The 12,563-nt window shown below is 33.5% G+C and overlaps 3 protein-coding genes across 6 annotated transcripts in view; 2 read left to right on the plus strand and 1 right to left on the minus strand.

Annotated features, from left to right (window-relative positions):
• Positions 1 to 683: 683 nt before the first annotated feature.
• On the minus strand, positions 684 to 1,942 carry LOC116345760. The gene is made up of 3 exons (XM_031775426.1): positions 1,843 to 1,942; positions 1,623 to 1,658; positions 684 to 1,525 (listed from the first exon to the last, which is right to left on the minus strand). Exons 1-3 carry the CDS (start codon positions 1,882 to 1,884, stop codon positions 824 to 826), a joined length of 780 nt encoding a protein of 259 aa, XP_031631286.1. The 5' UTR covers positions 1,885 to 1,942; the 3' UTR covers positions 684 to 823.
• Positions 1,943 to 3,095: 1,153 nt separating this feature from the next.
• Positions 3,096 to 6,786, plus strand: LOC116345692. Of its 2 annotated transcripts, none has more exons than XM_031775297.1 (7): positions 3,096 to 3,270; positions 3,575 to 3,872; positions 3,934 to 5,051; positions 5,129 to 5,335; positions 5,388 to 5,743; positions 5,829 to 5,889; positions 5,952 to 6,786. In XM_031775297.1, the coding sequence occupies exons 2-7, from the start codon at positions 3,586 to 3,588 to the stop codon at positions 6,305 to 6,307; spliced, it is 2,385 nt and encodes a 794-aa protein (XP_031631157.1). In that variant the 5' UTR covers positions 3,096 to 3,270; positions 3,575 to 3,585; the 3' UTR covers positions 6,308 to 6,786. The 2 variants fall into 2 exon arrangements, with proteins under 2 accessions (XP_031631157.1, XP_031631156.1); XM_031775296.1 differs by having other exon boundaries at positions 3,098 to 3,270; positions 5,943 to 6,784.
• Positions 6,787 to 8,424: 1,638 nt separating this feature from the next.
• The window catches only part of LOC116345915, a 9,483-nt gene continuing 5,344 nt past the window's right edge, over positions 8,425 to 12,563 (plus strand). The window contains exons 1-2 of one of the 3 annotated variants that reach the window (XM_031775691.1): positions 8,425 to 8,475; positions 9,908 to 11,159. In XM_031775691.1, the coding sequence (XP_031631551.1) occupies positions 11,092 to 11,159 (68 nt within the window). In that variant the 5' untranslated portion in view covers positions 8,425 to 8,475; positions 9,908 to 11,091. The other 2 variants (XM_031775690.1, XM_031775693.1) reach the window with 2 other exon arrangements.

The raw sequence follows: 12,563 nt of genomic DNA on the forward strand, positions 1-12,563 counted from the left end.
AAACACTTTGAAAGTTTCCACTGTAACGCCAAAGAGCATATCTAAAAATGGTCTTATATAAATTTTCAGTGACGTTTGTAATTAAATACATCAAAAGTAGTAACGTCGACTCTCTCATTTTGCTATAAAAAATATATATGAAATGTTCAAATACCTAATAACAGTCAAACAACTAGCACAATGACGGATTTCAGTGAAATCTATACTATTTTTCCACTTCACTTTTATACCTATATATTTTTAATACGTAAAAATAAATGCAAGGGTTCTTCATACAAAATGAAGCATTTGTTCCAAACTTTACTTTCAAAATACGAGAAAAAAGCAACACCGAGCGACGTTTTTCAAATATTTCACTCATGAGACGTAATAGATGAAAAAGTACTCGATTCCATTGGCTACTAACTCGATTGATGGGTAATCGTTCAAAAATTACTTGAAAAGTATTTTATGTGATTTACGATTTGGGTATAGCTTCAATTAAATAACAAAATCTATAGAGTAAAATCGATGTTTACTGGAATTAGTTCCAAATGATTTATTCTTTGTCTTTACACACCTTTGGATATTTTTCCCAATCAGAACTATTAAATAAGAGAAAACCTGAATATTCAGTTTTGACCGTTACCACACAAAAATAAAGAATCAGCCCACTGTGAAAATGGATATATCAGCATTAATAATAATTGATGAAATTAGAATCAAATGTTCGAATCATACTTTATTGAATGTTAGACCGCGTGAATTACATAAAATGATTGTAAAACGAAAAACTTTATACTTTCATTTTAATTTTAACGTTTTTGCCACTTTCAATGCAATTTTATTGGACTTTAAATGTTGTCACCTCCAGGAATTCACCGAAATTGCGAGCACTCGGCAATTCTTTCTTCAATGCAACTTGTAAATCGCGTGCAAGTGTTTCAATGCGTTTTTTATCGCTAACCGAGAATTTAAGTGCAACGATTTTCAAGTCCTCAAGTAAGGTAGGTTTGTCGGTTTTTTTCAGAGCATCTACATTATCCAAAGCATTTGAATTTTCGGCAAACGAAACGAATGTTTTCAATAGGTAGTCCAAATTTTTTCCCATTTTGTTCAATTGTAAACCCGGTTCATTCACCATTTGTTCGTTCTGTTCAAGTATGTCCGAACTCTTTTTGATTTTTTTCGGTTTTGATTTTACTAGACTCAAATACTCGCTATAAACTGATTTGAACATAAAACAACATTCATTCCATCTATCAATTGCTTGTTTCAATTGTGGCGTTAGCACGGTGAATACGTGAAAAACGGAATCGTAAAAGTCAGTTAATACTGGCTTCGAATCTTCATCAGCATTTTTCTGAATATATGATCGAACTTGTTGCAAATGAGCTTTAATTTGCTTTTCACGCTTCAAAACATCAACAATTGACCCAAATTCAATTTTGTTACAATTAAATTGAGGCGTTGAATCTGAAAAATCTTTGAATTGGTGAGAACTTTCAGCTACATCCTTCGACCTTATGTTGAAGATGTCTTTAAACTATAGTTAGAGTGAGAAAAAGACAAAAAAGACATTTTGTAAGAGACATTTGCTTCATTTTTATTATTCCAAATATACTTATTTTTTTATTACTTACGACGCCTTGTTTCCCAGCGGCCAATGAGGACTGGATCTAATTTATTTTTATTAAAAAAGAGTTTTTCTGGTAAATTTACAACTATTGTCACAATTTTTCAAAGTGATAAGTAATTTAGTCTATGAAAATTATTCGACCTTAATAAAGGACTGAAAGTTAAACCATGATTTAATTTATGAAAATGGAGAAAAAAAACTGAGATCAAATATCAATCGCTTACGTGGATAAAAGATAGATAGAATACAGCAAACAAGAGACGCATTTTGCTTGAATAAGACAATAAATAACTGACTGATTGTGTATTGTAGGTATTAGGTATTTATACTTTTTTTCTGCGCAGAAAAACCATAAGACGTGAAATGGAATTTAAACGAATTCTTTTCTCAATGTGTGTTATTTGGGCGTTTTTTTTTGTAATTATTGGTTCGAATTTGTCCGCATATCAAGCTTAAACTTAATTTGGTTAAAAAATAAATATTTCTTTGAAGACCAAATGGTCCAAATGTTTTCAATTCTCGTCCATGAAATCGATATTTGCAATGCAAAAATCCCATAATTCAAGTTTGTTTTGAACGGTATCGCTTACAATTTCCATATATAAATATTATTGGACGCCTAAAATATTATAACGCATAAGTTCAAACGACACGTGTAATTTTGTTGAAATTGCAAAAGTGAAAAATGAGCCAAATTTTAAAATTGGGCCAACAACCTAAAGCAAAAACTTTCCAATATTGATGTTGTGTATATCTTGTAAGTGGCCAAAAAATATTAAGCCAGTGGAATTTTCATTTCTCCAAAATCGATTCGAAACAGATATTTTTTTTCTCCCACTAGAAATATTACAAATACTTTTTTATATTGAAGATACTCATTGAACAACGGCTGAAAGAAAAACAGAGAAAAGTTCGCTACAGAAACGATCATTAGAGATGTCGAATGCATGATTTTAAATTCGATTTATCGTACACAAGATAGAAACACAGCCGGTCAGTTCATAATTAAAGTTGCATGTTCTATTCACACGGTTTGCAGTGAGAAGCTTAAGTAAAATCGGATGTCGTAAATTCCAACAGGTTTAACGGCGCGTATACTAAAACCGTCTGTTTTGTTTTGAGTACGACTGGTGGAATAAAAACTTCTTTATTTTTTTTTTGCATTATGTTTAAATTGGTTACTTTTTTACAAGTCTTTGACTCGCATTTTTTCTTCGGTCATTGAAAAAGATCTGAATAAAATAAGACGGCATTTTGAAAACGGACACGCAGGGAGTTATAAATTGTCAATAATCTGAAATATTCAATTAAGAAATATTCATTCTGGAATTCGATGTAGCATAAATTTGAACAAATTTAAATCCATATGACATATCGCGTATGTAAATCCAAAGAAACAAATGTAAATTTGAAAATCCGGCCGCTAGGTGGCGTTACTAATACACAAGCATTTTATTCACATACTAATGAACTGTCAAAGAATTTTACGTTTTTTTTTAATTCTGCGGTGTTTTACTCAAAATAAACAACACAACGCACCGACCATTGTGCGATACAATAATTTTCTATGCATTTCAAATCATTATATTATCCATTAAATACATTAGTTATTTGAACATCGGTTGCTCATTCGACCTGAACATAAACTCATAGTAAGTAGATACATTATTACAAAAAATACAGTTCTGTTTTGCATTTGAAATTATCGGTTGTATTCTTTTGTTGATCGGACTTTATTGAATAATTGAACAAATAATGTGATAAATTGAAGAAGTAATTCGTTTTTGGTGTCAAAATTTCCACTGTCAAATATTGCTTTATTTTTATTTTTCACAAAAAAGAAGTTTTGACTTTCATGCAATCAACAAATGACAATAAAACGCATTCTTCAACAAGTAAATGCATTAGTTTGACCAAAGTATTTTTTTGTTTTTTTGTTATCATTTTTCTCTGTAGATTCCATCAAAATGGGTTCCGAATCAAAACAAGCAAAGTTGAATGAGTTGGAGCTTGATAAAGCTGATCGTCAGCGAATGTATGAATGCTTACCGTTGCACATATTTCGCGAACACACAAACATTCGCCAATTGATCATTGATAAATTTGTCGCACAGAAAGGAAAACAGCCGACTGAATTTCATATTAAACAAACTGTCAAAAATGTGTACAATAAAATAGTAACCAACGACTTGGACGATCCATTAAACGAATTGATTGATGAGGTCGATTTCATTTGGCCAAATGGTGAAAAAAGGTAAGAATTTTATGGTGAATTCAATTTGCGTCAATCTAAATTACGATTCGAATATTGATAGGTGTCCGAAAATGTGGACATTGACCAAAATTGAACGTGATATAATTTATAAGAAAGCATCGTTTTATCAAAAAAAGTTTATATATTTACCACGTCATGTACTCGAACAAGCGACAAATATGCGAAAAGTGATGGAAGAACATGCGATCATATACAAACGAGATTTAAAAAAATTGGATGCATACATTAAAGGAGTGTGCGAAACGATTCATTTGCCTGATCAATGGTATAAGTTTATGCTACATTTCAAGTTCAACGACGAAGTGGAATCCGATACAGACGTGATCGAAGAACAAAATGAACCTGTTCGAAATGAACGCACAACACAGCGTGATGAACCCAGCGTAAATGCACCAAAACGGGCAGATGCTAGAGAGAAGAGAACCGAATTTAAACGAAAAGAAGCAAATTCACATCAAAACGAAAGAATTAATGTGGCAAAAAGATCAAAGGACAATCCAACAAATACGAAGGAAACCCCATCAAGTTCCAAAGACAACTCATCAAATTCGAATGAAAATTTGAGAGAAAAACCACCGACAAATAGCATGACAACTGTTCAACAAAAATCGAACTCAAATCGATCACAAAATGATGATTCGAAGCATAGCGCAAGAAGTAATTCATTGAATGAAATTGATGGGGAACCAAGTGAATTTCAAAAGGAAGTGATTGCGATGGACTACGATACATTTGTAAAGCAAACAAATGTCAGCGATTTGGTGAAGCAAGATTACCAAAAACAAAAAGGAAATCAAGAACTTAAACTGCAAAACTTGGAATTTGGCTTGAAGTTTTATTTTAGATTCAAAAATAAGCCGGGTAATTGGAAGAAATGGCATAGAAATTCAATTAAAAATTTAAAATATAAAACTTGCGAATGTCAACGAAACAAAATGTATCAAAATAATTCAACGCAAACAAATGAAGCACCGCATTTCCATGAAATCGCTATACAATGTAGTGAAAATGACATTGACACTAGCTTAAAGCGTGATAAGAATAGTGGTCGGCTTGTTGGTCTATCGATTCAACATATTTCCGATGCCACAATTCACATTCAATGCGAGAACCAATCGAACGAACCAAGTTCTATTTGCAGCTCCGACTCAGAACATAGTAAGTTCATGCAATCTTCTCGAGAATTTTTTTATCCTCAAATGGTGCCAATTTAATCATTGTATATTTTTTTTCAGATTTGGTAATCGATGAATCGGCGATGTCACCGCAAGATGAGACCAAGGATAACATTGCAGTGTCCCGCATAGAGTCAGATGAACCATCGCAACAGATCGCCCAAGTTCGAATGTCTCAATTTAACGACGTCAACGATTTGGATCAAGAAGAACAATTGTCAAACCAAAATCCACTTGAGTCGGAGACAACTTTAGAAATGTCCATCGGTAAGGTTACCATGTTTTGAATTGAGACGAAAACTGATAATTGTCATTTCAGAGCCAATTACGGTAAATCAAATCCAAGAAACGACCTATGCATCCGGGTCAATTGGTAGTTCAAGTTTTCGAATAAGTCCAATTGAATCGCGTCAAAATGTAAATATTGATGAAAGAAGCAAATTGGTTGAATTGATGCACGTTGAAACCTTACACAATAATAATGTAACTAAGCAAGAGCCTAATTCGTCGTTGGAATATCGAGTGGGCGACGATAGTGACGTCGAATATATGGGCCCAATGCCAGAACTGATTTTAGAAATAAGCGATGACCTATCAACTCAAGAACAACACATGCAACTGAATTTTGAGGGTTCGGATGACCTTCAACCTGAATTTATTCATGCAATTCAAATGGTATATACTTTAAACTTTATCTTGAATATTCAATATCTTTTCACAAAATCTTATCAAATTAAATTGTTTTCTTTTTTAACTCTAGCCCGAGCACGGGCGTAATATAGAACAGTTGATTTGCCTAACATCAACGCCGGTTGAAAAAAGTAAGACATGATTTTTTTTAAATTGAATTTGAACTGATGTTAACCATTCTTAGATCCACCAGCAAGTCGATTAAAAAATATCGTAAATGTTCAAACGACTCGAACAAGACCAATTCGAAACAGACGACCAGCGATCGTACCTAGAGTCACAAGAGGTCGCCGAAAAGCAAATGAAGAAACCCTGTCAACCATTCAAGTGCCAAAATATACATATGCTCCATTACGATTCAATGGTCAACCAACTGTCGAAATGAATCAAGCCAACATTTTTAATGATCCGCCCATGCAAATCGATGAATCACAATCATCATCGGACCACTCGCGAAATTATGAAATTGAAGAGAGCAGTTACATGGACGGGGACAAATCCAGGACAACAGTAACGCTTCCAACGAGAAAACTACGTCAACGAAATTGACGTCATATACAACAAAACTTTAAACAGTGCTGCATCTATTCAAAATGACTTAAAGGCAACCAGAGATATAATCAACCAAATCAAATGGAAATATACTCATATCTATTGCTGATGATGGAAGCCAAGCACATGAATCTCAAACATTTACAGTATTGCAATTTGCAGAGATACTTATTTATTTTATTTAACACTGCCGTGTACACGTGTACAGGCCGAAACCAGTGTTTGGACATTTACTGGATATATCTACAGACACTTGTCTATGCTTGCATTACACACACATTTATTTGACTGAGCGCTCAGCTCAGCAGATATATACAGCAAATTTCCAAACACCGACTGAAACCTACAATTTATCTATTGTGCCTTGGTAAACTCATCGATTAAAAAAAAAAAAACAAATATACTCTACTTATAAACTTAAGGATAAAAAATACCGATGTTTTTTGTATGACTTTTCATATTTGATTTATATGGGGTTTGACCCATTTTGTTAAAATAAAATTAATAAAGAACCATGTTTTTATTGGAATTCTCACAATTTTCTTTAATTGGTTGATGAAATATGCAAAATTTGATATTCAGGGAAGATTCCGGAGTATCTTTTGATTATTCAATTTTTTTAAAAATCAATTTATGGTAAAAAATATCGCATATCAAAATAAACTAAAATCTTCAGAGCTGATATTGGGACTGGAGACGTGTGAGGCATTAGTGAGTGTTTGCACCTATTCCATATAATTTTTCTTATTATTTTTCCGCACCTGAATACAAGAAAGAGCAATAACTATAAGAAAAATGCCACCATCATAATAGTTCTGTATATTGCATTTAAATCCGATTTTGACAAAATTTGAATGGAATCATTTGATTAGTAACATTTATTCACCCTTGAACATTTTTTTGTTTTAAGAGTCTTAAATTAAGACATTAATTGGTTACATTTGAAACATGGAACTAATAAGGTAGTTTGAACTTTGATATTTACTTGTGTGGATTATAAGTACTTTATTTTTGACACTTAGTTTTTTTGTAAAAAAAGAAGTAGCATTTGGTGTTTCCTTCAAATGTAGTCTGATCAACTACAACATTTGGGTTGTTTTTCTTTATACAACTACATATTCATTCTATTATAGTAATAGTACTATATTTGATGAAAACCTTATATTTTCTTTTCCATAATGAATGAACAACAGAAACAAAAATTACAAGTAAAAAAAATATGATTTGATTTATTAAATTGAACCGAATTAAAATTGCTTCGTTGCATATCTTGTGGCGTTAAATCAAGTCCGTTCACAGAAAATAGTCTTTTGTCAAGAAACATTACGATTTAACAAATGATTTAAAACCGTTTTTGGTTTAACATTTGCGCGATTACTAACCCGTGTACAAAAAAAGTGACTGACTATTTTGGGACAAACTGACTGACTATTGACTGTAAAAACAAGCAACCTTAGTTAAATTTAGTTAACTTCAATCAATTAAAGTAAGCTATGGTTAACTGCAACAGCTAACTATAGTTGACAATAATCATAGTCACCCGATAGTCGAAACGTCCCAAAATAATCGCCTGACTGACTGAGTAACTATAGTCGATTGTTTTCCATACAAAATTTTAAAATTCATGAATATAGCTAACTATAGTCACTTACAGTCAATAGTAACTTAGTCACTTTTTTCCACTCGGGAATGCATATTGTTATTTGCAAAAGTATCTTAAATGTCGTTCTTTTTTTTGCTCAAAACTTTGAAATCATGCAAACAATACGCAAACATTAATCTAAAAAAATCTTCCTTTTGTGAATCAAATAACAATGATTGATTGAATTCATCGAGAATAAGATTTAAAGTCCACTGAATAAATTTATTTGAAAATAAAAAAATAAAATAAAGTGTCACATAGCGTTCACGTTACCTGTTCGATGCGGTGTGCATGTGGTGCTATGCTACTGATCATATAGTCGCGAGCGCCCGTGCTCACTCTATATGGCCCAAGTATTGTCAATGAATAATGCACAACAGTTCAGTATTCGCTTGACGATCAAACAGTGACGATGTGTTATTTGATTTGTACGTGTGTTCATTTCAACGGTGTATGATCGAGATCACGATCGTTTTTTTTTTTTTTTTTGTTATTGTGTTAATTGAACGTGTGGTGGCAATCGGTACGGTGTTTATTATACGCACGAGAAACAAAAAAAAACTAACAACCGAAGAACAAATCATGTCAACTGTTGTAGTTGGTTGATGATTGTGATATTGCTATTTATCTAGTGGTATTTCACTGACGAAATCGACGAAATTAAACAGATGTTTGGCATTTTCGTAATTTCATTAAATCGGTATGAAAATATTCGATTTTTCTCATTGGTATTGTTGGAACGGTCGACGAAGATGCAAATGTGCGATTTTCAAGGCATTCAATTGAGTGACTTAAGGGTTAAATCGAATAATAATACTATGCAAAGATTTGGCGTGTGTATATGTGTGAATGAATTAGATCCACAAGTTGTCGCCTTTTGATTTCATTCTAGAAATTCAAGAGTGATCGATTTTTTGCTTGAAATTGTGTTCAACTAACAAATAATATTGGAATCTTGTCTGCATCTCACATCGGAAATGCGGTGAACAATAAAATCAATAAAATACACAAAACCACCGACAAAGCAGAATGAGAGACGTGAAAAAGTCAACGCTAAAGCAAAGAAATGAAGAAAAAAAACTCGGTTTTTTTTGTTCCTTCTCATAATCATTTGAGTCGATATCTTGAGTTTTCGGTGGGATTTGCTATGATTTGTTCGGCGATGAAAAACGGTTTGCGGTGAGCCAGTGTTATATTCATAATCATGCATTGTTGTTGTTTTGGGTGGGCAGATACAGAAATGTGTAAGCGAGTGAGCGTCAATTGAAATGTGAAAATACAACATATTTTCGTTCTTTGATCCATCCTGACCACGATGCTGATTAAATAGCAATCGATTCTTTGTATTCGATTGAATCAATTTATTCACAAAATTCAAAGACAATGTTGACACATACAAAAACCACTCAGACCACGCTGTATTGAAGCAAAATTTTCGTAGCCGTTTTTTCGGAATCCGTTTTTTTAAACTCGGAACTGTGGTCCATTTTGGTCGTCTTCTTTTTTTGGCGTGTCGCTTGTTTCTTTCGTTTTTTTCTTAAGAGGTTTTTTTGAGTAGCACATACAGAAAAATGATCACACTCACTCAAAATGGAAACACATTCAGTTCATATACTTGCAGTTCATTGAATGCGCCATGCATGTAAATTAGCCGCGCACTTCAAATGAGATCATTCTTTAGAAGAGTTGTGCGTGTGTGTGGATTTTGAAGCGACAATCGCACAACAGAGGAAAAAAATGACAGTCACGGATTCAAACCAATTTTTTTTTTCATTCAACCAAAGCCAAAGAAAAACGTGCTAAACAACAAATTTATTTATTCTATAACTGTCTTTTAGAGAGAGATGGAGAAAGAGAGAGAGGGAGAGAAATGAATACACGACTTTTGGCTGTGATTGTTTGTCTTTTCTAATTGCAAATAACATATTTTTTATTTTGATTTTTTTTCGTTTCAGAAACATTGTTGTGGGGTGAGGAATGTGTGGCTAACACCATCGCCATAGGAAAAATTATCATCGAAATTAAAAAAGTATTGCGATTTAACAATTCGCGCCCAAGACAGTCAAAACGAAAAAGAAAATTTAAAGCAAACGACAAAAAATACATACACAAAAGCGAAAAGAAAAAAAGACTAAAATAAAAAAGTGATTTCAATAAATTATGGTAAAATAAGATCATTAGTGCGTAGGTTGAAACACCAAATGTGAATGAAAGATAAATAGAAAGAGTGTGTGTGTTGGTGTGCTTTGGTAACTCTTCGATTTAACACAGGGCACGAGCTGTATGCGCGCGCGCTCTATCTTCATCTTTGCTTCAGATCATTTTCGTTGAATATTCGCTCTAAATCTTATCTCGATTGCATTCATCGGATTTTGGTGTTTTTTTTTTCGTGTGTTTTTTCGTTGGTTCGGTTGTGTATTTTTTCTTATTGTTTATTTCTTCATAAGTTCCGTCCTCTGCCACGAAAAGTGATTGATGAATAAAATTTTATTGTCATTCAGTCGATGTGCGCGTATTATGTATTGTTTGGGTTTTGGTTTCGCGTCGGAAATACATTGAATGTGATTCTTTCAAGCAACGGTTTTTTTCGGAGTACGCATCAAAAATTTCAATTTGCTTGTGATTCATTCGCAAAATTCAAATGCTAAACAAGAGAAAAACCACATAAAAAAGACAATTACCCAAAAAGCAAAAGACAACTAAAAAAACTACATTTTTTATGCGAATTTCGAATAAAGACACGAAACCAAAAAGAAGAAAAAAAAACGGTACGGTCAAAATAGTGAAAATTTGTGTAAACTGAAAAATGTGTAGAAAATGATGAACAATTTTTATGCCAATTCATGATAGAAAATAACCGATGTACGGCATTGAATGCGGATGCGAGATCTAGTTCGAATTTGATTTAATTGATTTCAACGGCAAAAATGTTACAAGCTGAAATAAATAAGGGAATGAGCATTTGTGTAAATTGTTGTTGTGTCGATATTCGTTCGTTATTATTCGATTGATTTGTGGTTTTCACATTGACAAACACAAAAGCGACAAACAAAGGGGAAGAGAGAGCTGGCGAGATAGCAAAGGGGGAGAGAAAAAGCAAAAAACTACGAAGCAAAACGAACACAAAGTGGAGAAGATAATGCCTGGATATTCTCGGCTCTTTACCGATTCAATTCAAATCAATAAGGTCAACATGTTGCAAACCAGGTGAGATTTTATATTGTGAATTCTTTAAATTTATAAACAGAAAATAAAAGAAACTAGACACGCCCTTGCAAAAGGATTCACAATTCAAATGCAAAGTAAGGCAAACGCGCGCGCTCTCACAAACACACAGAGACGAAGGCAGAGGTAGACAGTAGGAAACAAAAAGACAGAGTAGAATTGTGGAAAAAGGTGACTTTGATTGCCGATCAAGTGACAACGGCACCTTAATAATGTGTTATTTATCATTTTTTGCCATACACAATTTTGCATGTGCGCGCGGGCGCACGCTAACACTCCACCACACATCACACAGCGGAAATGTATTCAACATTTGTTCTTTTATTTTCGTCGTCGAAAATATACAGCTAAATAGACACACACAGAGAATTACTACGATCGGCTAAAAAAAGGCAGCGACACTGCATCTTTGGCATTTTAGTGTGCACAGTGTATACATAATGAAATTGTTTGCCATCAAATGCTAGAGTAAACATTAACACACTCCAGTACATCCACGCACGAAATTGTCCAATTATAAAAGTTCCATTGTTTTCGCTTTACGCGATCAGAATATTTCTCCATTCAATATGAACTCTCAATGCACATGCGACGCTTCAACATATATTCATGTTGTTTTTTCGTTACTTCTTTTCTCATTTTATTTTTGCTGAAGCATTGTCGTATTTAGAATTAATTTTTTTTTTCAAATGGCCATTAAAAGTAATGTGTGTGCAAGCTTGCGATATTATGTCTCTAAACATCAAAGCAATTCGGAAACGAAACAGAAACCAACTCTCTCTCTCTAACTGGGTGTTTCTGTTCCGCATTTTCTCCCCGTCCACTCTATTGTAGCGTAGTAAACAAAAAAAAGAGCGGAGATCCGAAAGTGCAGTAAAAAAACAATATAGCAGCGGGCGACAATTGAGTCGGTGCGCTTAGTAAACAACGCATCGTCATCATCAGCATCATCATCAACCGGCAAATTACAATACGAAGCACAATAAGCGCATAAAACATACCATTGAACATTGCTTCCAAATACACACACCGACCTCTATTCACATTGAGACAAAAAAAAACCATACGTGAATGCATAAAAGAATCGGAAATGGTTTTGTTTCTTCTCATTCTCTTGCTCTCCATTTTACTGATTCAATTCATTTGCTGTCGCTATGGCATTACTATGTTTTTTTTTGTCGGTGGTATTTTATAAATTAATCGGTGATGTCCACCCAAATGGACACTTGCTCTGAGACACAATTGAAGAATGAACTGAAAAAACAATAGTCAAAACATCCAATACAATGATTTGCACTCTGATTGCTTCTTTTTTTGCTCTTCGCATTACATACTCTTCGCTCTCTCTCTCTCTCTCTCTCTCTCTCTCTCTCTCTCTCTCTCTCT

Source organism: Contarinia nasturtii, unplaced genomic scaffold (genome assembly GCF_009176525.2).
Source record: "Contarinia nasturtii isolate CC-2019 unplaced genomic scaffold, AAFC_CNas_1.1 Cnas_scaffold_1371, whole genome shotgun sequence".
Lineage (NCBI taxonomy): Eukaryota > Metazoa > Arthropoda > Insecta > Diptera > Cecidomyiidae > Contarinia > Contarinia nasturtii.